General features: G+C 48.8%; 1 protein-coding gene across 6 annotated transcripts in view; it reads right to left on the bottom strand.

Annotated features, from left to right (window-relative positions):
• The window catches only part of TGFA (transforming growth factor alpha), a 121,538-nt gene that overhangs the window by 6,749 nt on the left and 87,950 nt on the right, over positions 1 to 26,839 (bottom strand). For 4 of the 6 annotated variants that reach the window (XM_089923036.1, XM_089923037.1, XM_089923035.1 and 1 more), the window contains 3 exons: positions 15,907 to 16,056; positions 13,002 to 13,147; positions 7,015 to 10,832 (listed from right to left, as the gene is read on the bottom strand). In XM_089923036.1, coding sequence (XP_089779162.1) covers positions 10,825 to 10,832; positions 13,002 to 13,147; positions 15,907 to 16,056 — 304 coding nt within the window. In that variant the 3' untranslated portion in view covers positions 7,015 to 10,824. Of the gene's footprint in view, positions 1 to 7,014; positions 10,833 to 13,001; positions 13,148 to 15,906; positions 16,057 to 26,839 lie in introns of those variants that run through there. The other 2 variants (XR_016395403.1, XM_022561349.3) reach the window with 2 other exon arrangements.

Raw genomic sequence — 26,839 nt, 5'->3', positions numbered from 1 at the left:
TTATGATGGGCGATGAAAAGTGGATACTGTACCACAATGTGGAACAGAAGAGATCGTGGGGCAAGGGAAATGAACCACCACCAACCACACCAAAGGCCGGTCTTCATCCAAAGGTGATGTTGTGTATATGGTGGGATTGGAAGGGAGTCCTCTATTATGAGCTCCTTCCAGAAAACCAAGCGATTAATTCCAACAAGTACTGCTCCCAATTAGACCAACTGAAAGCAGCGTTCGACGAAAAGTGTCCGGAATTAGTCAATAGAAAACGCATAAGCTTCCATCAGGATAACGCAAGACCACGTGTTTGTTTGATGACCAGGCAAAAACTGTTACAGCTTGGCTGGGAAGTTCTGATTCATCTTCTGTATTCACCAGACATTGCACCTTCAGATTTCCATTTATTTCAGTCTTTACAAAATTCTATTAATGGAAGACTGTAAAAGGCACCTGGAACAGTTCTTTGCTCAAAAAGATAAAAAGTTTTGGGAAGATGGAATTAGGAAGTTGCCTGAAAAATGGCAGAAGGTAGTGGAACAAGAGGGTGAAAACGTTGTTGAATAAAGTTCTCGGTGAAAATGAAAAATCTGTCTTTTATTTTTACTTAGAAAACCGAAGGCACTTTTTGGCCCACCCAGTATATTTAGGTGCTCTTGTACTGGGTGCTGAAAAGACCAGCAACCTAGACACTGATATTGATATTTGATAAAATTATGGCTGAAAACTTTCCAAACCTGAAGAAGGAAACAGATATCCAGGTACAGGAGGCACAAAAGGTCCCAAACGAAATGAACCCAAACAGGCCCACACGAAAACATGACATAATTAAAATGATAAAAGTTAAAGAGAGAATTCTTAAGACATGCCACTTCCTTTTGCAGAAAAGGAAAAATCAGCCTTTTGGGGTTCCCTTGTATATAGCTTTTTGTTTTTCTCTTGCTGTCTTAAGAATTCTGTTTCATTAGTTGTTTTTTTCAGGGTTTTTCTCTTGCCCTTTCAACTGAAACAAATTCCTCTGTCTTCTCATTTTCCTTAACTTTCTCTGTCTCTATGAAATTAGGTGAAATCGTTACCTATTGTGGTCTTAAAGGGGTGTCCTTGTGTGGGAGCGTCCTTATACAGTCTGCGTGTGCCCAGTGGCTTTGGTGGGAGAGCTGGATCTGACATGAACACCAGTCATCTTTCCTCAGAGTGTGCTGGGAGCTATTACCTTGGTAGGAGGTGGGGCTGGACATGGAAGGGCTAGAGCCAAAACCAGGTGCTGGCGAGGACGTGAAGTAAAGGGAACTCCTGTGCACTGCTGGAGTGAATGTAAATTGGTGCAGCCATTATGGAAAACAGTATGGAGGTTTCTAAAAAAAATTAAAAACAGAACACAATATGGTTCAGCAATCCCACTTCTTGGTATATAACCAAAGAAAATGGAATCTGGTTCTCAAAGAGATATCTGCACTTCCTTGTGCCTTGCAGCATTAGTCAAAATAGTTGAGATATGGAGACAAACTAAGTGTCCACCAGTGAATGAATGGATAAAGGTGTGCCATATATACACAATGGAATGTTGCCCAGCCACGAGAAAGAAGGAAATCCTGCCATTTGTGACAACATGGATGAGGCTTGAGAGCATTATGCAAAGTGAAATAAGTCAGACAGGGAAAGACAAATACTGTAAGGCTTCGCTTACATGTGGAATCTAAAAAAAGCTGAACTCAGAGAAACAGAGTAGAATAGTGGTTGCCAGGAGCTGGTGCGGGGGCGGGAGAAATGGGGAGAAGTTTGTCAAAGGGTACAAACTTCCAGTTGTAAGATGAGTACGTTCTGGGGATACAATGTACAGCATTGTGACTATAGTTAAATATGTGTTACACACTTGAAAGTTGCTAAGAGATTAGATATTGAGTGTCCTCACTACACATACAAAAATGCTAACTATGTGAGGGAGTGGAAGTGTTGATTTCTCTACTGTGGTAGTCATTTTGCAATAGATACATGCATCAAATCATTGCACTGTACACCTTAAACTTACACAATGTTATACGTCATTTCTTTCTCAATAAATCTGGGGGGGGAAAGGGAAACATATTCCTGTTCAATTCACCTAGGCTGTGACAAAGTTCTTGGTAAGATACTGGTCAGAAAATGTAATGTGTTTTTGCCTAGAAGCAAAGCTCTCATGATAGGTCTTTGGGACTCTCCCTGGTTTCCTATTTGACCTGTGAGGTGTCCAACCATAGCATCCAACACCAAGTCCAGATAACGCAGCTCCACAGGACCCAGTGATCCCACATGACGTTGCTCTCCTGCCTCCAGAGACAGACATTGGTCCAACCAAAGCCCCGTATATCTGAGAATTTTGTTCAACAAAGAGTTATTGTATCACCTTGCATCCTAGAGCCATCAGGCTAAATGCTGGGGCTACAAAGATGCATAGGACAGAGGTTTTTGACCTTGAGAAGCTCATGACCTGGGGCACAAGATGATCCTGGGCACAGGGCAACTTGTGGAGGAGTTTGTCAACACTGTCAGCCAGTGAGATGAGTGTCTTAACATAAGGATGTACAAAGTGCTCTGGGTGCGTTGGGAAGGCTCTGTATGGGGGCTCCAAGAAGGCTCCAGAGAGAAAGTGAGGTGTGAGTCCCTTCTTGAAGGACCAGAAGTTTGCTCAGGCCAAGAAGCAGAAAAAGCCATTCTTAGTAAAGAGAACTGTGAAGGCAGAGAGGCGTGAAAGGGCCTGGCAGAGGTGGAGACAAGTGAACAGCTTGAGAGTGAAGGCTGCCAACGGATGGTGACCTGCAGACAGATTTCGGTGTGGCCACAGAGCGGTTTACGAATTTGAGTCACATTTAGAAATGGAGATATTTCATGAAAAAGTCCAGATTTTCTGCTTCTCTTGAAAAAATGGAAAATCGGGCCACCTTGCTGGATATCAATTATGGGCTGGAACTGAGACATGATCGCCCCCTTCAGAAGAGGTCTGTGCACCCCAGTTTATCCCAATGTCCACCTCCCATGCCAGATGCAAACTACTCGTGGGCATTTATGCTCCCATCCAGCAGTTGCACTAATTCCCGTTAACAGCTTCACTCCTGATGGCATTTGAATTTTTAGCCTCCGGTTAAGCATCCCTGGAAATTAAAGGGCAAGGTGGAGGTTGGGGGGGGGGCAAGATTGGCAGAGTTAAAACTGGCAACTGTGGGGAGCCATTACCACCCCAGAGCAGAAGGGACAAGGGGAGGAAGTGGCGTAAATGAAGTGTGGTGAGAGCTGGAAGGAGGAGGGGCCCTGAGAGCCTAGTGCTGGGGTGTAATTATTGGAGACACAGCACTAGAGCAGGAAGGGAGGGGGGTTAAAATACCTCCGTCTCAGAGAAGTAACAAGAATTTATTGTACAGCACAGGGAAATATAGCCATTATCTTGTAGTCATTTTAAACGGAGTATAATGACTTTATAAAATTTCATATAATCTATAAAATATTGAGTCACTATGCTGTACACCTGTCACTAATATAATATTGTAAATCAAATATAGGTAAATTTAAAAAACAGAAAAGAGGGCTTCCCTGGTGGCACAGTGGTTGAGAGTCCGCCTGCCGATGCAGGGGACACGGGTTCGTGCCCCGGTCTGGGAAGATCCCACATGCCGCAGAGCGGCTGGGCCCGTGAGCCACGGCCGCTGAGCCTGCGCATCCCGAGCCTGTGCTCCGCAACGGGAGAGGCCACAGCGGTGAGAGGTCCACACACCGAAAAAAAAAAAAAAACAGAAAAGAATTGCACCATAAAAACAAACAAACAAACGACCCCGCTCTCCTCCAGGGCCTCCCACTAGCTGAACCAGAAGCCATTGGGCAAGAGAGCCCTACAGAGGCTGTCCATAGTGGGGCACTGGGCAGAGGACGGTGGAGAGTGGATCTGGGAGGGCACTAGTACATCTCGGCACGTGGGGATAGAGAGGGAGCCAGAGAAGGCCCTCTCATGAGAGTTACTGGATCTGTGGTCCCTGTGTAGGGACCCTCCTGAGTATGGTTAAGCCACAGGGGCTCTAAAGACAGCAGGTGGGAGGGAAGGGGGCTGGGCAGGGCCTGAGATGCCCGTCCATCACCGAGAAGCTCTGGGAGACCATAAGACCCACAGCAGGACAAGGGGAGGACAGAGGCTGGAGTCTGGGCTCAGAAAGGCTATTGCGGAAGGGTGCTGTAGTAGGTGGAGGTTTGGAGGGCTGGGGTAGCCCGTGGACTCATGGGCAGGAGACGGTGGTCAGGATACTTAGAGGAAGACTGGCCCCAAGGTCTTCCGGCTCCTGTTCTAGTTCACCAGGCACCCACTGTGTCCCTGGTGGCCACCCAGTCTCTGCTGGATCACTTTGGTGTTAGGGAGAACAGCAGGTGGCTCTGGAACAGGAGGTGGCTCTGATGATGAGAAAGACCCTCTGATGAGCTGAGGTCAACCTCTTTGTCTCTGGCCCTGCAACTTGAGGCCACAATGAACACCTTCCTACGTCCAAGGAGAGTTTTCCTCACCCCTCTAGGTCCTTAACCACTTCTAAAGGTGGTGTCCTGGCACCATGACCCTCTGGATGTGGCCCCTTTCGCCACTGGCTCTCTGGAAATAGTTCTCATACAATCTCCCCTCCTCATGCCTTTTTTCACCTTGGATTGAATGTCGCTGGAGGATGGAGGAGTGAGGCCTCCCTTGAGCTGGGCAACGTGTCAACGGCATTTAGGACAGCACTAGATTTTTTTTTTTTTTTTTTTTTTTTGCGGTACACCGGCCTCTCACCGCTGTGGCCTCTCCCAGTGCGGAGCACAGGCTCCGGACGCGCAGGTTCAGCGGCCACGGCTCACGGGCCCAGCCGCTCCGCGGCACGTGGGATCTTCCCAGACCGGGGCACGAACCCGTGTCCCCTGCATCGGCAGGCGGACTCTCAACCATTGTGCCACCAGGGAAGCCCCCAGCGCCAGATTTTTTTATTCCAAGAATCAGGCTGAGCAAGTGGGAGTTTATAAGTTTTACCTCAACAGCTCCATGAGCTAAACGGGCAGGAGCTAAATAGGCAGGGACTGGAGGTTCAGAAAGAATTAGTACCGCCCTAGGGTGACACAGCCAAAAGCAGGGCTGCAGCCAAGCCCAGGTCTTCACCTCCAGGCCTCCTTCCACCACGGGGACCCAGAGCCCCTGTGCTCTGTTTGGGGGGCTTCTTCTACAAAGGCAGGTGGGAGCGCCATGCTGCAGGGGAGGGTGCCGCTGCATGCTCTGCCCTGGTGGGACAAGGTTTAAATGATGCCAGCTCTTTACAGCACAGTTCTTCTGAGATGTCACATTTCTAGACCCGAGGAATCCTTCCCTGGAACAGGCAGGGCAGACCAGCCCAGGGAGTGGAGCTGTTCCCTTGCCCAGTTCTCAACTCCACTCCCCTGACCCCCCTGAGGGGGGCTCCCCTGCCAGACTTGGACTTGCCCTGGAGGACTTCATGGCAGCAGGGGCTCCTCCCGTCCTAGGGCACCTGTTCAGTTGCACATCAGGGCCTGAAGCTTCCATTGAGGTAAATGTCCCTGGAGAGAGGATTTTTTTCCTCTCCTGTTTACTTTTCAGTATCAATGTCACATTTTCATTCCCAATTGCAAAATTTGGTTCCTGAAAAGCCATTGCCCAGTTGTGCATACCCTCAAGCATCAGCCACATGGTACTCCTCAGGGGGCCCTGTTCCCACAGGTGTTATCTCACTTCTTTGCTTTAGATGATCCCACTTGAAAGGAGTTTCAAAGCCTCCCTGTTTCCCCAGGGCTAACATCTGCTGGATATTAAGGGATACTTAAGCATGGACTAGGGTGGGACGCCCTGGATGGGTATCTCAGCTCCAGGCATGAAACCTCTCCTGTGCCACGTGCTCCCTGGGGCTTGGCATATTCCAGAGGGCAGTAGGGATTGGATTAGAATCACGGGGAGAGATTTTTAAAAGATGCTCAAGCTCCACCACTACAGATTCTAGAATTCAATTGATCTGGGGTGAGAGACACTAGCTTAGTGGAAAAGGCATTGCTCAACCCAGGGGTGTGTGACCACGGGCACTTCCTGTTTCTGGAGGTGAAAGGCAGAGGCAGAAAGCTCAGGGCCTGCAGAGCAAGTCCTGTGGATGGCCAGTGTGGAAGAGGGAGTTTCAGGAGACGGGGAAAGAGCGCTGGGGCTAGAATTCCAGGCTGCTGCTGGGCAAGGAGCTCCCAGCTAGAGGGGAGGCAAGGCTAGGTCACACCCCAAGGCCGGGCCAGGCAGGAGTCAGGGCATACAGCAGCCAGGCAAAACAGGGGTCTGAAGTGTGGGCCGACAGCATCCCCAAAGGTTGGGCGCTAATGATCCAGACCATGGATTCAAGCTGGCAACTGCAAGTCACCTGGAGAAATGAGGGAAGGTCTGGCTGATTCCAAGTTCATGGGGGCTTTCTCCTGGATGGGTCCTCCGAGTCCTATAGCACAGTGGTTCTCGAACTTGAGCATGTATCAGAATCATCTGGAAGGTAGAGGGGGCATGGGGCATCTCGAGAGTTTAATAGGTTTGGGGTGGGGCCTGAAAATTTGCGTTCCTAAGAAGTTCCCAGGTGATGCTGATGCTGCTGGTCTGGGGACCACACTTGGAGAATCATAGCTGTTAACACATACTCTCTACCTTAGAATTTCGGGCATTATTTGTATTTTGGCTGGAATTAGTCTGGAATTATTTTCTGCATGTCAGTCAGTCTCAGCCAGATTTTGATTCCTTTGGGGCAGGGATTGTATGTTTCGTCTTTTCTTTCACACTAGTTAGTGTATTGTTGGACACATAGTAAATGAAATACTCATATATTGAGAAGAACTTCAGGGAATTTGGTTTTTCCAAGCAGACAGGGATCAACTAAAGTTAATTTTAGGATTCCCACATTTGCAAAACAGCATCTAGTTTTTTCTCATCATTCACATTTGCAGAGAAAAATCTTAAATGTGCTTCAGCCATCTCCCAATCTCATGAAAGAAAAGCTCTAGTCTTGATTTAGGAAAAAAAAGAGTTCATTCCTTCATCCTTCCAAACAAGGTACAGTACAACTGAACAACAATACACATTACTGAAAAACACAACTGCATTTTACATTGCTCACTACTCTTTAAATAAGTACAATTCAGACATTAAGGAAAAGAACTGCTAATCCCATTAATGCATTACAGAAATCAAAATTAACTTACCACACAAAATAAATTAAAACATTAAATATTAACCTTTTCAGTGCAACATATACAGGAGTCAGAGTAACAAGTTCTAAAAAAAAAAAGCATCAGGTTTGTTATAATAAGATAATGAGAAGTTGAACACTTCAGTAAATTATTACACTAGGAAGAGGGGTTGTGTTCAGTACTATGTGTGTGTTTGCCGTGAGATCTTTTAGAAAGCCTGGTAAAATCAGTGGCTCCAGAGAACAGGTCCTATGTTAGAACATTAAGAACAAACATGTGTTCATCTTGTTTCTGTGATGTCCCCCTTGGTCCTGGGCTTTTGAATCATCCCCTGCCCCCTCCTCAGCTGAGCAGGTTGGCAGGAATCAAAGCCCAGATCCTACTAAGGGGTTGGGGTCTCCTGAGCACTGTTCCTGCCAAACCTGCCTGGAAGAGTAGCCATAGCCAGCGGTTCTTGTGCACCGAGGCAGCCCAGACCCAGGAAACCTGAAGATGCCAGACACTTTCTCCACCTGCACAGACCAGGCTCCCAAGAAGCTCTGGAAGCACACCTCCTCCCTCATCAATATGGATGGGGGAATGTCAATCCCGCCGTCTCCTTTCATGGCAGATAGACTCTGGGGACATTCTGCCCCCCTTCTCTGCTGGCACACAATAGCAAACTCATATCTTGCTTGGTTACATGTGTATCCAGATGTGTCTTCCAGATCAGGATTGGCCGCTGTCTCTCCTTTCATTAGCAGAAGACGTTTCCCGCCAGTATGCTTAAAGAAGTCACAGCCTGTAGAGCAGTGGGAAAATCTAGGCCCCACAAAAGATTTGGAAGCACCCCCTCCCTTTTTTTTTAAATGGGGGCTTTACATTTCTCCTGAGACAGACATTGGAAACGGCTGTGTTCCCCACCCCCAGGTGTGTGTGGTCGCTTACCATGTCAGATCTTGGGAATGATTCCCTGATCGTAATGAACTTGGCTTTCTAAAAAGCAAGGAAACATGGGGAACCTACGGAGATGGATTAGGAGATGATTTTTAACCTGAAAAGGGGGCGTTTTTACAGCTAACCAATGCCAAAGAAGTACCAATGCCATTAATGGCATAGGAATCCAGTGCTTGTTGGCCATCTGATTTCTAAGAGAGAAATCACTAAAGAAGCAAGGTTCTCCTATCCTGGAGCATGGACAAAGGTCCAACCAGGCCTGCCTTGACCCCACCTCTGCTTCCAACTCCCTTCAGACCTGCTGGTTTACAGAGGACTGTTTTGAGAGGCACTTCTAGGATGGCACACATTTGAGCTCATTCACTGCATGGTTGTACAGGCACAAGGAATGGGGCACCGGCAGCTGTGACTTGCTGGACTGGAGCATTCACAGACCCTAAATATGAGGTCCCCACAGGGAACAAAGAAGGTTCCCTCTGCTTCCATCCTTATATTCTCACCTCTGCAAAGGCTCTTGGACACCTGAAGACTGGACACTGATCCTTCCACTCAGTAGGTGAACAAAGCCCCACGAGACATTCTCAACATCAGTTCACACACTTTAAAGGCAACCAGACCTCAAATAGCCTCTAAAAGACTGAGTCAAGATTGTCCTAAAGTAAAAATGTGATCTCAAGTTAAAAACAAGTGATGCTACTCCACTTTCATTAGTCTCTCCGAACTGGGATCAGACTTTCAGTAGAGCCTGATGAGAAAAGTGAGTGCAAACTGGGGTCCACAAACCAGTGTCAACTGCATTGGTCTCCTATGGTCAAGCCTCAGCCCACAGATCTGCTGCTGTAGGACCAGCCTAAGGAATGCAAACTTAGGCGTATTTTCTTTTATGAGTAAAACCCGGGAGCTGTGGTCAGTTACACTGCTGGCGAGCGGACCCCATTTCTGCTACGGGCGCTTTGGGTGCTGCATCATTCAATAAAAGTGCCAGAGTTAAGACACGTGTCATATAATTGTCTCAACTCTAAGAAATACAGAGAAAATTCACTGAAGTAGACATACTGGGGCAGAAGAATTCGAGGAGGACAAAATGACCTGGTAGGAATTTCAAGCCAACTTGACATATTTTAAAGGTCCCTTTCACGATGTGAGGTGCTACAGGCACCGAAGGGTTAATAGGTAGAAATCTTCCATTTTTCAGATATTAGGGAATAAGAGTTCCCTCACATATGGAGTCTACATATTATTTCATTGTTTCCCATTTCCAAATTTTAGTGACAATTCCTAGGGATGAGCTCCCACTGTGCAGTTGGAGGGAACTAGAATTTCCCACAGGCAGACCCACTGGGTTGGAAAGCACCCAGGAGAACAATTTCTCCTTCCCTGAGGGAAAAGTGAGACCCACACGGTGGAGATGGCTTGTTAGAGTTTTTGTTAAAAAAAAAAACAAAACACGGCATCCTGGATGGAAAAGAAAAAATATGTCACTGGAATATTTCTCCTAATGCTTAAAAATAAATAGGAAAGTTCAATTTCTCCCTTTCAAAATAAAACATCAACTGAGTAGCAACATGGAAAATAAGTGACTGGTCCCCCTTCACGGATGCAGCCCCAAATGCCCGCGGCCCTCTGTTAATGCTCTATTTCTAAACAGATTCTCAGAGGGCCCACTAGACAGTTAGCATGTTTAATAACAGAGCGGGGTAGTCTGTGCTTCCCCCATGTAGAGGCACACACAGGCATTCTTCCTCTTCCTTGACAAGATGCCAGATCTCCACTGCTAGATTTGCTAACTTTTCAACAGGACTGTACCCTGGGGCGTTTACTAGTTTTGTGTATTAAATGGCATGACCTCTGAACCCCAATCTTTGCTCCCATCCTCTGTCCATCTCCATCTATCCTGGTGGGTTTTCCCAAGCTTTAGCTGTTCCAAAGAGACCGGACATTTCTAATCAGTCTAACTTTTTGGCCAGCAATACATACATCATTAATGCAGACGTCTGAAAGGGTTTTGCGCTTTTTACACTGACTTAAGAGATTAAAAATAACACCATCATCCATCTAATAAATAAGAAGTTATCTCTGAGGGGGGCAACAGCTCGGGAAGGTGTTCAACATCATGTGTCTGTGGAAGATATCGGGCTGGTTGAGGGTTTTGTGGACAGAGGACAGACATGGCTCCTCTTACACTGGTGTCTTCACGTAGCAAAAAGCAGTTATGCCTTTTTCCACCTTCTTCCCCCATAAGCGGTAAGAAAAAAACTGTAACAACTAAAGGAATCTCCAGTGTCAGGCAGGATGGCGACTGTTGTGGGGAGATGGGCCCATTAAAAAAAGCACAGCCTGGCATCCGCGACTGGCAGAACACACCTACACACACCTGGACACAGATGCCAACGCACACAGCTCATTAGGTAAACAGGAGGTCCACCCCGTGCCGTTCATTTCTGACCAGTCTTTAGACTGTGGTCCACTTATTTCTTCTCCAGGTCACACTGGATAACCCCAAGCAGACAAGAGTTGTGGACAGAGTTTTGAATGAAGGCCCACAAAAGACAAAAAGCCCACACAGGCGAGGGCAGGCAGAGTAGGAAAGGTCTGCTGGCCCATCCCAGGCAGCCCTCACCGTGCCGTCCTCAAGAAGTCCTTTCTTTCTCAGGCTGCCGCAGGCCATTTGGAAGAACTCCTCCTCTGGGCTCTTCAGACCACTGGAAGGAAGGAAAAACAGGTTAAGCTCTGCGGGCCAGACCCCAGCCAGGCTGGGAAAACTGGCTTGGGACAGAAACTTGGGGATGCACCAGCCAAAGTCACCAGGCTCTTTTGGGCGGACAAGTCCACCTTCTGCTGGTTAAACCTCAGGGGCAGAAGCTCCTGAAACTGTGCTTTCAGCGCCAAAGGAAACAAGAGAATGGGGATGCGTGCTGTCATGAGGGCCTTCATTCAACTGGAGGTGATTCAACCCCGTCTGCGGCCAGCTCCCTCATCAGGGGTGGCTTAGTGGGCAGCTCATGAGCTGGTCAGGGCTCTGGCAGCAGAATGGCTTCCCCCGAGGCTATATAAGAACGGACCCCTGGGCTTCCCTGGTGGCGCAGTGGTTGAGAGTCCGCCTGCCGATGCAGGGGACACAGCTTCGTGCCCCGGTCCGGGAAGATCCCACATGCCACGGAGCGGCTGGGCCCGTGAGCCATGGCCGCTGAGCCTGTGCGTCTGGAGCCTGTGCTCCGCAGCAGGAGAGGCCACAACAGTGAGAGGCCCGCGTACTGCAAAAAAAAAAGAATGGACCCCCTTGTTGCTCAATGGGTGGGCCCTGACGGTATCCTCTGTGCCTGTCGTGGGCAGGCAGCGTGTACCCATTCCCCAGCAGCTCCTGAGTCCAGCCCAGCCTGGACATCTTCCTGCTCTGGTCCCTCCCACAGTTCCTCTGGAGGTGGGAAGGTACCTGTCAACTCAAGGAGAGGGGCGTCAGCCTTGGTGGCCATCTCTGGAAGGTCAGATCCATCCCCAGATTCAAAGCTAACATTCTCTCAAATGTGGGTAGGGAAGAAGTGACATTAACAAGAAATTTACTCTATCCTAAATGACTCTGCCAAGGTGCAGACCGATGGCACAAAATCTACTATAAATTTTCTTAAAAAGGCATACGCAGTTTTCCTATTGGTGCTAAAAGACAAAACAAAAATATTTATCTTCATTAGCTCAATGGATGGTCCCCTGAGGTAGTGAAGGAGATGTGAGTGGGGCCTTTAGAGGATTTGGGTCTCATCCTAGCTCCCCCAGGGACTCAGGGAGGCACCCACGCAGGCCTTTAGCAGATTCAGTTTATCCACACCCTCCTCCTTAAGGCTATCGTGAGGATTAATGAATCAGCACCTTCCTAAATCAAAAGGGCTGCTCATGCACAATTACTATGGCTCTTGAAATGAAGACCAAGTGAACGGCGCTCCAGGGCCTTCAGTTCCCTCCAGGTCAGATCACCAGGAGGCCTAATGAACACCGCAGCGTTCCAGCTTCCCAGGCGCTTTTCTTCCTGTCTTCTCCATGCAACCGTGAGCTTCTGGAATGCTGACTGTGCTATGGCCATACCACTCTGAACGCGCCCGATCTCGTCTGGAATGCTGTTTACTAGAGAAGGACACCCCCAGGTGGACGAGTATGGGGTGATTGTCTCCTGATCCACTACTTCCTAAAAAGGAACTCTAAGTTTCTGACAGGCTTTGTGGGTCAACCCAGTGTTCCAGAAACTTGTTCATGTGAGACTTTTCAGAGCCTGTCTGGATATTTTTGCTATTTGACTCAAGGAGCCCTGAGCAAGGGATGCTCGGATGAGGGTTCCTGAGAAGTGAGTTTGGCCTCATATCCAGATGTCCAATCTTTTTTGTGGATGTTGGAGAAAATATTCAAGCAACAATGGTAAACTGAATGAAGATCACAGGATTCTAAGAGTTTAGAGTCCTTCAAGACCTTCTATAGGCCAAATCTCTCATTTCACAGATGGGAAAGGGGAGATGATTTCTCAAGGGAAAGAGAATGAACATCTGTTGAATGTCTACAGTCTGTGACACACTAGGTACTTTATATCAGTACTTATTCAATTTGCACAACATCTTTTTAACAAGAAAACTAAGGCTCAGAGAGGTTAAGTTTCTTGTTAAAGGTCACACAGTCACCAGTAAGGATAAAAGAGCTCCCTTCTGAGTAAAACACACATTAGAATAAACTAAACCTGACTCGGTAGGATGAATATCCTCTTCCTTTTCTCCCTTCTTTCTGCTTCATCCTCCAAGAACTTCTGCCCTGACCTGGAGAAGGTGGTCCCCTTCTCTACCCAATAGTGCCTCCCGAGGGAAAAAGGCCTTTCCTTGAGGCAGCCCTCTTACCTGTTTCTGAGTGGCAGCAAGCAGTCCTTCCCTTCAGGAGGGCACTGGGCTTCTCGTGCCGGCAGATGAGGGCCCGGCACCATTCACAGTGTTTTCGGACCTGGCAGCAGCTGCAAAGGTGCAGAGAACATGGTCTTGGCAGGAGCCTGGCAGGGGGGTGCCCAGCTGGTGCAGCGTCTGCCCGAGGGGCCTGCTGGGCAGCTCTGGGCTCTAACCCAGCCTTCCCATGGGGCCTCCGGAGGGAGAGACACAGCAGGGGGCTGAGGGCTTTGCAGGGTGGTGGCCTTTGGGGCAGGAGCTGGCCACCTGCGAGAGGACCTGTTGGCCACCCCAGAGGACCAGCCCCATTCGGCTGCTCTGCTCTGGGTTGGCAGGGTAACCTGGCAGGCAGGTACCTGGCTCCAGCTGATAGAGGGGACCGGTCCCCCACCGGCTGCTTGCTCCATAAAGCAGCAGTTGGGTAACTCCAGAAATGCAGGAGCAGCCTCAGAACCGCTGTCAGGACTGGGCCAAAGCCACCACTTCAGGCTAGCCAGGGCTGGGAGGGCTAGGGACGGGGTCATCCATCAGGAATTGCCAGCCGAAAAGCTGGGACTGTGCGTGGGCTGCAATGGACCCACGGAAGGAATGGAAGAATAAATCATGCACCTCCGTGGCTTCCAATCTTTTTCTGAGGACTAACGTTCTCTAGTCGTGGCAAACTCATCCTCTCAGTGAACCCAAAACCCAGAGTCCTAAAGCATCAGGACCATGAACGCTCCGGCCTCCCTCTGTGGGCAGGAATGAACGGTCTGCAGAGTTAGCACAAAAAAGGAACCAGAGAACCCAAGAGAAGGGCAGAAAAGAAAGCACTAAGACATTAAGTACCTACAGACACTGATGGTTGTTTCCCTTGGGATAGCATGGAGGGCTGTTTCCACTCATTCTAACCCTAAGGTATATGTAACCTATACATCCAGTGTCTGGGGCTGGGAGGGGTCTCGTGGCTGACATGAGCCTGGAAACAAGCCTGTTGCTGTACTTCCCTGTTGGAGCCTGGTGACATTTCACGATCCCCACCCCAGCCCCTCTCTCTCGGCACTGCCCCAGGAATGTTACTAGAGCCCCTGAATCTCTGGGCAGCAGAGCTGAGAAGGGACCCTGGGACATTTCTGCCCAAGTTGCTTCTGCCAGGGGTGGCCAGAGCAGTCTCCCGGGCCCGGGTCCCTCCTGAGCCACAGAGTCTGGGTTGGGACCAGCTCACCCCATGTGGGACAGACCTAGGCCTTGACTCCAGATCTATCAGTGACTGCTGTCTTACTGTCACCTAGCCAGGAGGGCTTGCCCCGTCACTACCCAGAAAGGAATGGCCCAGGGCAGTGAGATCAAGGCCTCTAGGTCCCTCTGGCATGGGATGAGCTGGTCCCAACCAACTCTGCCACTCAGGAGGGACCCCGTGCCCCGGCAACCAGCAGTCTGGCGAGGGCTTGGTCTCTCAGGGATTCTGAACTTGCTCTCTGGCAAGGATGGGCTTGGAAAGGACAGAGGAGAGATGGGATGGCTGCCTCCCTGGGAACTCCTCCCTGGCAATCAGAGAGGCCGCGCAGGTACCCTGGGTTGTTTCTGTCTTTAGAGAATATGGCAAAATGAGCTTTTCACTCCCCCTGGGGAGGCCCACGTGGGCACTGAGTCTTGTTCCTACGGCTCTGGGACCCTCCTCGCCACAGAAACAGGACTGTGGGAGTGACGGGCACCCCCACATAGCCAGCCGGCCATGAGAATCGAGGCTAGTGGTCATTAGGTTGCTCCTGCTTCCCCAGGGGGTCTTCACGAGTAGCAGAACCTGAGCTATGCCCCAGCCTGCAAACATGTTTTCCCAAGACACATGGGAGTAGAACAGCCCAGCTGAGACCTCATCCCTCACCCTTAACACTGGCTTGATCCAGGAGGAGGATGTGAGTGCGCTGCGGCTACTGTCAACAAGATGGGGCTCTAGGGGCACCCCGTTCATTCCCAGAACCAGGAGCGTGTGCTTTAGACGCTCCAACAGCAACAGTCAATAAACAAACGGGACGGAGACTCTTATTTATCTGTCCCAAACCCAGGCAACCCCAGAGGGCTCAAGTCTGGCTTCCTGTGGGAACACGCACTGCTTCCTCCAGGCCTGGCTAGAGGGGCCTGTCTACCTACTGTTTCCACCACGAGCTACTTTACGCTGAGCTAGCCGCAGCCTTTGGCCGGTATGTCCATTTCTTGTGCGTGTCCAATCAGGCAGCATACTCTGTGCTTGCTCTGTGACTTAGAGGTCTCCAGATACTTCCAGGGAATAAATCTGGCCAGACGCTGGAAATACAGCCCTAGGGCCTCTCCCTTTGCAGGGCAGTCCAGTCGGGAGATATGGGCAAGCAAAGGAGGCTAAGATACACCGGGAAAAGGGCTCGGCTGGTCTAGGGCTCAGGAAGGCTTCCTGGAAGATGTCAGGCAGAGACTGAGTTTCGGAGGAGGAGGAATAGGGCAGAGAGGTAGAGAAAGGGGGAGGCCTGTCATAACAGCAACAGTGGCTTTAGGATTCGCCAAGTGCCTTCTGTGGAGAGGAAGCGAGGCCGCTACTGCCCACGGGAGGCTGGGAGCCGTTTCTAGTTCCCTCTGGAACCCCTGCACATCCCCATGACAATGGTGAAGGCTCCAAGCCCACAGCAGAGAGAGAGCACCTTTGGCTCTGCTTTCAATGGGGCACCTCCCAGGATGTGTGCTGCAGACCTGCCAGGATGTGTGCCTTTCACATGACTTGGCTGTCACCAAAGTTCCTCTTTGCTTCGCTAACACTAATCAGACATCACAGCAGTAAACTGTCGTGGTGGCCCCGTTATGGCCCCGGGAGGGCCTGCAGGTGGGGGTCCCGGCCTCAGGGGTAGCAAAGACTCACTGTATCAGCACACACGTGATGATAAGGACAGTCAGGGCCACGATGGAGACCACCACCAAGGCAGTAATGGCCTGCTTCTTCTGGCTGGCGGCCACCACGGCCAGGAGGTCCGCGTGTTCACAGCGTGCACCGACGTACCCAGAGTGGCAGCTGAGGAAGACAGGAAGAGTCAGCGTGCTCTCCAGGCAGAAGTCTCATTCTCCCCACTCCCCAGGAAGGCTGGGCCGGAGGGGAAAAGCCCAAAGGGGCCCCTCCAGCCTTTGCTATTGGAGGCAAGGGCATCAGCAAAATTTCTCCTACTCCCCTGCACAGGCTCCTCTTGCTTGGAGAACAAGGGATAACTCACCAGCTTATCATCTGAGGGGAAGGTGTTGCTGAGGCACTTCGTTATTACGGTAACCGTGCCAGATCCCGGGGGAGTGAGGAGGGCGGCAAGTGTGTCCAAGACACGGAGCTCGTTTTGGCAGTTCATAAAAATCCAGGTTATTTTTAAACTAAATGTGTGTATTCAGAATTCCTAGTGATGAGAGAAAGACAACATGCTAAACCCGCAGGAGACAAAGACTGTGGTTTGCTTTTTTATCTTCTTCATCAAGTTTAATTCGTTCTGCAGACATTTACCAGGCGGAGCGTGTACTGGACTAGAGGCCAGCACCGCTATCTGGTAATAACAGCTGGCCTCTCTCCGCTAGAGGATTAGTAACGGCACAAAACGATGCATGTTTATGAACATGCATGCAGCCTGTAAAGGGCAATACCAACACAAGGTGATAGTATTACTTGTATTGCTACTATTCAGAGACTCTTTGGCATCAATCATTTCAGTAGCGGCCTCCTCCTAAGAGCTGAGGGCTGAAGCTGCTTCTTCCACGTAGCCCTCAGCTATGCTAAACTCCCCCCACCCAGATTCTGGCTGGGTTCGTGCATGGTGATTCCTCAGGACATGTTCTAGGCATAAGGAAGCGATGGTCATTTTCTGATGCAGGCCCTTTTTTTTTCCCGCCAAGCATATGATTCTTCTCAGTAGAAGATACTTAGCTTACACACAGGTCCCTTTGTCTGGGGTGACTTTTTTATTGTAATGAAAATGTTTGATCACCACTGCCTTCTCAGGTGGGATAGCTTCCTTCCCACAGGGGACTTCCTTGAGGGGCAGTCTTGCACCAAACATCACACTGGATTTAAAGGTTTTTGTCCCTCCCCACCGCCCTTCGGACACGACAATGATAGTTAAATTTTTTTTTTTAAGAGTCTACCTTTTGATGAAATAGCCAGACTGTCACTTTCACTTTTAGATTAAAAGGCTTTGGAAGGGCAAGGAAAATGAAGGGGGATTAAGGGTCCTGGTATGCCTGCTCTTGTGCAGGGTCAGCCCCAGGCGCGTTGCATTTGTGATTCCCTTAAACCTGGGCTCCCGGGCTGCCAGACCCCACATGCCAGAAGGAGTCACAGGACAAATATAGTGCATTTTCCTGGAGTACAGGTTTTGCTCAATGCTAGCAACAAATTGAATCATTTTCAGGTACTGTATGGGTTTAAGGTTATGGCAAACAGGAGATACTGCAAAAATGGCTGCTTAAGGCTACAACCTGGGATACCAGAACATACAGCTTCTGTCTTTAATGCTGCTTAATGGAAAAGTCTCTCACTGGTGCTCTTTATCCCAAAGCCCAACTGTTATGTACCTCCTTTAAAGGTATTCTTTAGTTTGAATTCTTTTGTCTGAACTTGCTTTTCTGTTAGAGGTTAGTTTACATTTGACACATGTTTTCTCACTTAGTCTTTGCACAGAAAAGCCAAGTCACTTGCCTGTGCCCACCCTGCCAGGGAAGAGAGAGAAGTCCATTCCCAGGTCTGCTGACCACAGGGTCTGGGTTCTCGCTCACTCAGCAGGGCTGCTGCCCCTGCATACTATCTGGGGATTGTGATGAGAATGCCGCAGATTCAGCTCTTGATTAAATCTGGCTTTTGGTTTAGCCTCCAATCTTGAAAGTGTAAAGGAGATTTGAGCTTTTAGGTTCAACAAGGGTGCAAAGGGTTTGCAGTCTTCAGTTAGTAAGGAAGCTGGGGAGGGCCAACCGGGACGGAAAATGCCATGTAGAGTTCTCTACAGACCCGAGGAGGAGAGAGCAGGCTCCAGAGAGGAAGAAGATGCAGGAGCTCTGGCAAGAAGACCTTGTTTGAAAAAGGATCTGGACCACAGAAGTGTGAATAAGAACACAGACTCTCACAGACTTTGGCTAGGAGGGCGATGACTGGGGGCTAGGAAACAGGGGCAAGTTTGCTTTTGTTTGGTCTTAATAACAAAATCATTTTGAGGACAAATTCAGAAACAGCTCACCCTGTAGGCTGGGGAGAAAACAAGGCGCTGGCCCCTTCCCAGTAGGGGAAAGCTGACGGTGCACTGAACTTGAGACTGAGAGGCGATAAGCAACAGGCACAGGTGATGCACAGATTGAAGCTGTGGGTGTCTATAGCGAATCCTGCAAAGGGTCCCTCCTCCAACCCATCCTGAATATTCACCCTGCACCCAGATGGCTCCCACCTGGGTTGTGGGCTTCCTCCATTTGGTATCCAACACCCCTTATCTGCAGGACCCTAACCCACCCCCTCTACTTTATCTCCAGTCACCTAGGTTTCAGCCAACCCAAGAAGTCCCCCCACCCCTAATGTCAACTAAACTAGTGCCCAGCACATAGGCACTCAGGACACATCGGCCTGTGAATGAATGAATGACTACCTTCCCCTTGCCCATCTCAGCTCCTGCCACCTTCTCTGCCTGGAATATTATTCCTCACTTTCTTCCTCAAACTCCATCTCAAAGACCACATTCTCCAAGAAGATATAATTTAAAGACTCACTCATTCATTCGCCCAGTCATCCATCCATCCATTTTCCATAGCTCTTTCTATGGATCTCCCTATAGCCTCGCCTTCTCTGAAGGCCCTTAGGACTATGCCCACCTCTCTGGCTGCCTCTCCCACCAGCCTCACTTTAGGCCAGCCTCCAGGCTCCCGCAGGCAAGACCTAGCTCTACAAAAACTCTGGTGAACCACAGAACAGAAGAGGGTTGGGGAGCCTGGGCTTTGGGATGGATTGTTAGATGTCTAACCAGGAGTTGCAGTCAAGCCAGCGAGACTTCTCTGTAGCTGGGTGTTAGTCTGCTTCCTCCTAGGGAAGGGTAGTGTGATGAGGGTTTGCATAGCTATTCGTGAAAGGTCCAGGCTATAGGAAGAGCACCCCAGGAGGCAATTCCACCCAGCTAGAGATGTTCCTACTCTAACCTGCAGGCCCTGGGAGGAGGATTCTAACACCTCCTCAACTGCTGGGTTCTGGAAACCCTATGAATTAACAAATCAATGCTGGGGACTCTAAGAAATCCCATTTAAATAAAATAGTGGGATCTTAGTGCTAATTACATTATCTTATCAACGAAGGCTATGCTAAACTCCTACATGAACTATCTCTGTTAATCCCAACAATGACTACTGCATGGGAGGTCTGGGCTGCTGTTTACCTTGTTTTACAGATGGGGCGGGCAGATTCGGGAGTTAAAAACCTAAGGATCTCAACCGTGAAGGAGACCTTTCTGGGGTAATGCAAATTAATCCAGAAGATACTACTCTGGGATAGTGATTCAATGGCAAACTCACAAACTGCACAGCAAAAAGGAAGGGGGTGGCTGATTGCCCCATAAAGAGGTCTTCCTGCTGTGGGTGTAGCAAGTTGCAAGTTGCAAAGATGCCCCCAAACAGTGCCGTCTTAATTCACTAGGGAAGACAACCCTCTAGGCTGGGTCACACATCTTGCTGACTTTCCATCCTCTTCCTGCCATGTGTGTGCTGGGCCCTTTACAACCAGCCTGGCCTCAGTACTGCCCTGGGCAGAGGTCTTTCCCATTAGGAAAGTCTTCATGCCAAAAAGAATGCCTCTGTCCACTTAGTGTCACAGCAGTAAACACTCAAACCCCAGCCTCATTGAGTTAGGGAGCTCAGCTTGCTTCTGAACGAAAACTTCCCCAGTGAGGCATGGGGAGCACCTGAGTTTCTGCCTAATACACGAGACTCCAGGTCATGGCCTAGGTGAGCTCCAAGAAGAGCAAGTCTTAGCACCAAGCAGCCCAGCTGCAGCTGGGAGGCAGAACAGCCAGTGGTCCAGATACTTGAGCTTCTCCCAGGACCTCCCAGGTCAAAATCTCTCTGAAAATGGGGCCCGGGGGTCTTAAAGAAAAGGCCGAGGGTATTCTGATGAAGCCCGAGTTGAAAGCCACCGTGAAGGTTTACCAGTGAAATCAACTCTGGCTGCCCATTGGAATGGCCTGTGGAGCTTGAAAAAATCCTGAGGTCCAGGCCACAGCCCAGACCAACTAAATCAGAATCCCTGGGAGTAAGGTCTGGGCATCAGCATTTTTAAAGCTCCCAGATGATTCCAATGGGCAGCCAAAGTTGAGAACACAATTTAGACTTTCTGGCCTTGGGATGGAGGGAGGTCCTTTCTTCTCCCCAGTCGACTGTAATACAGGGATGCTTTTCAGTTGCTCTTTACTAGGGGGGTAGCAAGAAAAGTTTTGGTGACATACATTTAAAAAAAAATTCCCAAGCTTCTAATATGAGACTTAATTACGCAATTATTTCAGCATAAGTCACACAATGAGGGGAAAAGTCACCTCACCTGGTCACAAATGAATCATGCTTGACTCAGCTGCTGTCTCTACCTCAGGTAGGCGCTGCTTCCCACCTGGCTGTACATTAGAATCACCTGGGAAGCTCTGGCGAATGCCGGGGCCATGGTCATACCCTTGGAGATGCCCATCCAATTGGTCTGGGCACCCAAGTGACTCTAATGTGAGACCAGGCCTGAGAACCACTGAGGTAGAAGGTCATTTAAGGACACAGAATCAAGACCCAACAATTCAAAATCTGCCCCTCCCCCTTCTCCTTCCTCTCTTCCCCGTCTCTCTCTGGGCATTTCCCCAGGGTGGGAGATGTACAGTGGGTCCTCTCATTCAGGTGCAGGAGAAATGGGAGATGCGGCACCTCTGTTTAAGAAAGGAATCTGAGGGCTTCCCTGGTGGCGCAGTGGTTGAGAGTCCGCCTGCCGATGCAGGGGACGCGGGTTCGTGCCTCGGTCCGGGAAGATCCCACATGCCGCGGAGCGGCTGGGCCCGTGAGCCATGGCCGCTGAGCCTGTGCGTCCGGAGCCTGTGCTCCGCAACGGGAGAGGCCACAGCAGTGAGAGGCCCACGTACCGCAAAAAAAAAAAAAAAAGAAAGGAATCTGAGCAAAATAGGAATTTTTCTATCACGAAGGGGAATGGCACATGTGTAAGGCTGAACATTTTCTTATAACATTTGACCATTCAATTTTATCTGTCGAGAGTGGATATCGTCAAACACAAGACTCTGGAATGCTGATTTTGTCTTCATAATTCTGAAAATGAGGCTCTGGAATCACATGTAGGCTGTTTCCCCCAGATAAGAATAAAAAAGAAGTACATAAGAAAGAAAGGAAAGAGTGTAGCACAGGAGGGGCAAGGAGCTTGTCTGAGCTGCAGGAGCCACCGTGGCTGAAGACAAAAGGCAATGGGCTCCAGCCAGGCGAGTCCCTGAGACCTTCTCATTTTTGTTACTGATTCAGTTTGGAGGTTGCTTTGGTGCTTTTCTTAGGAGCAAACTTTGTGGCTTAGGCCTCCTCATTTTAACAAGAATTAAATGATCAATGATATGCCTTTCTTTCTCCTCTGCTGAGGGTTTTCAGACCTTCTAGTCCTGTCCAGTTGCTCAGTGTTTCCCCTAAGTCCCTTTTGTACCTGGTTCACAGTGCCTTTTAAAATTGTAAAGAAATAGGATGATGCATGTAGAGCTGTGCTCTTATAAGTGTTTTTTTTTTCCCTTAAGGAAAATGTTCTCCAATTAGAGAAAGAATGTTTCTAAGCAAATTGGAAAGGACATACATCCCAATATAATAGAACAGAAAGACAAAGAAAAGAAAAGTCCCATTGTTGTACACCCTACCACCTTAAATGGCAGTCTGATTGACAAGGAGTTCTTCTGGACTACTTCTATGTAGTTTTTAACATAGTTAAGATTTTTTTAAAAATACGATTTTGCATCAATTTCTCATTTAACATCTCTTCACCATTTTACTAAGTCATTAGGAAACTGCAGAAGTTGTTTAAAATGGTTGTAAAGTAATTTATACACGACTTGCTTCACTGAACCCTTATCATTTAGGCTGTATCCAATTTTGATATCATAAACAATGCCAGGGGATTATCTTTGGGTACACATTTTCTTTGCATTTGAGATTACTTCCTCAGGACAGGATCCCGCAAGTGGGCACAACATGGTACAGACTTTGGAGCCAAAGTGTCATTCGTTTGAATCCCATTCCCCGCGTAATGCCTGTGTGATCTTGAGCCAGTTACTCAACCTCTCTGTGGCACTCATTCTGCGTCCTTAAAACACGCTAGTAATAAAACTTACCTCATAGTTATGAGCATTAAATGAGTTAACATCTTGTGAAGTGCCTGACACAAAGGAAGGGCTGTACGAGTGCCAAAAATGTAAATAAAAGAATGGGAGCATTTTCAAGGCTCTTGAGAGACACTGTCTTCATAAACAATGGTGTACTCTCTGGCAGGAGGCTAGTGCTCTGATTTGTAGCCACGCCTTTTGGCACAGGCTCCGAGATAAAGTTTTTAATAGGGGGGCCAAGAACCAAGGTGACCAAGGGCCAGGGACCATGGTTTTAGAAAAACGTTTATACCAACTTGCCTTTAACATGGAGAAAATCCATAGGGCTGGGGTGGGAGTGGGGACATGACTCGCAGGACACCTGTACTGGGTTTACCCATTTTTGGCTTCAAGAACTGGATTTACCAAGTCCTAGAACCTCTCTGCTTGGGGCGCTCGGGAGGAGTGGGCTGGATTGTACAGTTCCATGGTCTACCCAACTTTCACTGCTTCTTCAGCAGGACTTGGATCCTTCAGCTGTGGTGATGGTAACAATGTGCTGTTCACAATGGTGATCGTGCTGTTCTTATGCTCTGCTAGGAACTGGGCTTCAATATTCTCTCATGGGCTAATAGAACTTTCCGTGATGATTCGACAGATGAATGGATAAAGATGTGGTACGTATACACAATGGGATGCTACTCAGCCATAGAAAAGAACAAAAGAAGCCATTTGCAGCAACATGGATGCAACTAGAGATTATCACACCAAGTGAAGTAAGTTAGAAAGAAAAGGCGATATCATATGATATCACTTATATGTGGAATCTAAAATACGGCACGAATGAACCTATCTATGAAACAGAAACAGACTCACAGACATAGAGAACAGACTTGTCTATTGTCAAGGGGGAGGGGGAGTGGGGGACAGATGGATTGGGAGTTTGGGGTTAGTAGATGCAAACTATCACATATAGAATAAACAACAATAAAGAATGTATATATATGTATAACTGAGTCACCTTGCTGTACAGCAGAAATTAACAAACACTGTAAACCAACTGTACTTCAATAAAAAAACAAATTTAAGAAGAACTTTCTGCGATGATGGAAATAGTGTCTGTATGTGTGCTAATACAGTAGCCACTAGCTGTCTAGAGGTACTGAGTACTTGAAATGTGGCTAGTGAGACTGAAAAAAAAATTTTAGTGGAGTATAGTTGATTTACAGTGATGTGTTAGTTTCAGGGGTACAGCAAAGTGAATCAGTTATACATATATCCACTCTTTTTTCAGATTCTTTTCCCATACAGGCCATTACAGACTATTGTAGAGTTCCCTGTGCTATACAGCAGGTTCTTATTAGTTATCTATTTTACATATCAAGTACTGCATATATGTCAATCCCAATCTACCAATTTATCCCTCTCCCCCGTATCCCCTGGTAACCATAAATTTGTTTCCTACATCCGTGGCTCTACTTCTGTGAAAAACTAAATTTTAATTAATTAAATAAATTAAATAGCCACACATGGCTAGTGGCTCCTGTCTTGGACAGCAAAAGCTCTGCATGCATTATGGTCACTGGGTCCTCATTACAATCCTGAGAAGTACTAATCTCTCCATTTTATACACAAAGAAACTGAGGCTTAACGGTGCTAAGTCACTCAGATCTGTCTGATGTCCAAATCCATGCCTTTAACTGCTGCGTTATCCTGCCTGGTGTGTGACCCTCAGTACCTGCTTCCGCTGGGGGTAGAGAGAGGGCGTGCACTTTCTCCAGCCCTGTGGGCGGGTGATGTCTTAACGTCTTAGCCCTACACCCCACCACCTGCTGGTTATTGAGATGACAGTAGATCTACATAAAGTGGCTCACACACCAACAAGAAAACCACTCCCAATCCTGATGTCTCGGGAGGCGTGTTCTTGGTCACACAGGCAGTCTGCTTGCACACTGAAGGTGGTCACCCCTCTCTGGGTGTTTGACTCTGTTCAGATCCCACTGGAATGTACTGTGGCCAGAGCCAGGTGGAATGTTTTCCTTGGCTGACAGCAATGTGCTTTCACACTTTGCTGTGGGAAAGTCAGGGAGTTCAGTCACCGAGGGGCAGTTTTTGGATAGGTGAGACACTTCGATGAGTTGTCACTGGCTGCCAACACTGGAACCCTGAAAACCTGTCACCCGGGTGGCTTCCTTCAACTGTTTTCCTTTGTTTGAAGGTTTCTGCAGGCAGCAGACCAACGGTTTGCAGAATCTGCCTCAGGGAAAAAAACGGTGTTTGAGTCCTAACCTTGCATTTCTATGGTTCTACTTACTACCTTTGGAAATTCTTTCCCTATTTGTTTTCTGAAGTGGTTGGCTCCCAGAAGGGATTTTTTAAAGGGAGACCAAAGATACAATCTAGGGTTCATCTGAAGCATAAATGTTTCAGGATAATGTTCACTACCTTTGGTGATTTCTGACTAGTTATTTGCTGTAACTTTTTTTCCTTATCTCATATTTTAGTGTGAGATGTCATTTTAGTTCTCTGGAAACCTAAGGACTATTGTTCTTATGGAAAACAAAGCTTAAGAATGACAGTATTTTAGAAAGAGCTCCCTCTTATCGGACTACAGTCTTGGGTCCCTGTGGGTTTTCCTGTAAGGCCATGACTGACACGGCCTTAACTTCAAGGTATGCCAGTTTTATTGACAAGGATGAGTGTGTCAGCTCCCTAAAGCTGGGGTAGTTCTAAGAGCGGGGACAGCAGGTTTTGCTTTCTCTGCGTGGACTCACAGTTTTTGGTCTGGTGGGAATTAATGAATTAGAACATTCTTCTACATACTGTAAATACAAAAAGGTATAAGGTGTGGTCCTGCCCTCACTGAGCTTACAAGCTCATGTGGCGGCAGAAGTGAGCAAAGCAGGCTGGCGTGAGCGGAACAGAGCGGGCAACAGGAATGACTGGGGACCGACTTTGGCTTCAGTGTTGGGGACCAGCAGGAAGAGGTGGAAACTGGGGAACTGGGGGGGCGGCGGGCAGGCTGTGTTCCAGAGAAGCTGGGCGTCTGCCTGGAGATGTAAAACCTGACTTCCAAAATGTGGACAGCTAATTACAACCACCAAAGAACAAGGCAGACTCATCTACCGCGGTATGAAACACGTCTGTGGGCTGAATACCACCCCTGGGCCGCCAAGATCCAGTGGGGAAACTGAGGTAAAGAGGCGGTAAAGGTTCATGTGGCCACGCCTCCCAGCAGACGGTCAGCTTTCCCACACTGCAGCAGGGTCTCCGCTGACTCTGTAGACCCTGCCCTCGGCCCACAGGAAGGATTCATTGAGAGTCTGTGCTGAGGGTAACGAGTGTAGGAATGACCCTGACCTTCCTCTGGAGGAAGGTTTACTTGCAGGTGCCAACACCTTTCCTGGAAATAAGAGCTATTTGAGGGGAACTCTGTGAGGCTGAGACAGAGTGCCCTCAGGGGCAACAGCTGAGAACATGGGTTTCGGGGTTGGAATTGACGGGACTGAACCCCGGCTCCACCATTTATGGGCTCTGGGGCTCCGGGCAAGTCGCCTAACTTCTCTGAGCCTCAGTTTTCTCATTGATACAATAAGGGCAAGAATCTCTACTTGAGAGGGAAGCTGGGAGAATGGGAGGACTCCATGAGTCACTGTATGTGGAGTGCTGGGAGCCGGCCCGGCACACAGTTACAGCTTTTACAGAGAGGTTACTACTATTATTAACAGTAATAGTTATAGGGTGAGTGGGGAGAGAGACAGCCGGTCTTCCTGACCACCAGCACGTAATGGTGTGTAAATGTGATGGACAGTGATCTCCCTGAGCCACGAGCGGGGCTTGGGATCTGGACTAAACAGAACAAGGGAGGCACCACCCCCTGCTCTCAGAAGGCTTCCGCCAGCCGAAGGGGGCTCGGCCACAGGCAAGGTTACCTGCTGACCCAGGCTCAAGGCTGCCAGCTCTCAGAGTTTACAACAGTCCCTGATCTGGTGGAAAAACTGAACTTCTGACACACTTTTGATCAGAACTCCCCCCTCTCTCTCCCATCGCACAGCCCGGGGCAGCCTGAGGTCCTGGCACCGGGCACCGCTGGAGGGGAGAGGGCCTTCCGCCTGCTGCACTGGTAGGCTTCCTGAGATCTAGGCCAAGAAGCCACCCTTCCTTCAGGGCCAGTGTTTTTCCATAATGACCAGGCTACGATCAAAAATAATCCCATCAGCCTCCCAGAGGCTCCTATGTGTATTTTAATAAGAATGATCATCATGAATGACGACGACTATTGTCATCATCGTGCTTTGTATTTAGGGGTGGGGAGGGCTCTTGGCTCTGCAGACGTGGCCTGGGGGCCTCACCCAGGCCTCCCAGGAGGAAGGTGGCCAGTGTGCCTCTCCAGGCTTCAGAGGCACCCCGAGGGGCCTGCCCAGGCTCACACAGCTGCACCTCAGGAAGAGGAAAGCCCTACCCACCACCACTTACTGT

This window comes from Delphinapterus leucas, chromosome 13 (assembly GCF_059928025.1).
Source record: "Delphinapterus leucas isolate spDelLeu-1000000601 "Yukka" chromosome 13, BTC_Dleu_Yukka2, whole genome shotgun sequence".
NCBI lineage: Eukaryota > Metazoa > Chordata > Mammalia > Artiodactyla > Monodontidae > Delphinapterus > Delphinapterus leucas.
Note: the sequence above shows the minus strand (reverse complement) of the source record. Positions and strands in the feature narration are given on the sequence as shown.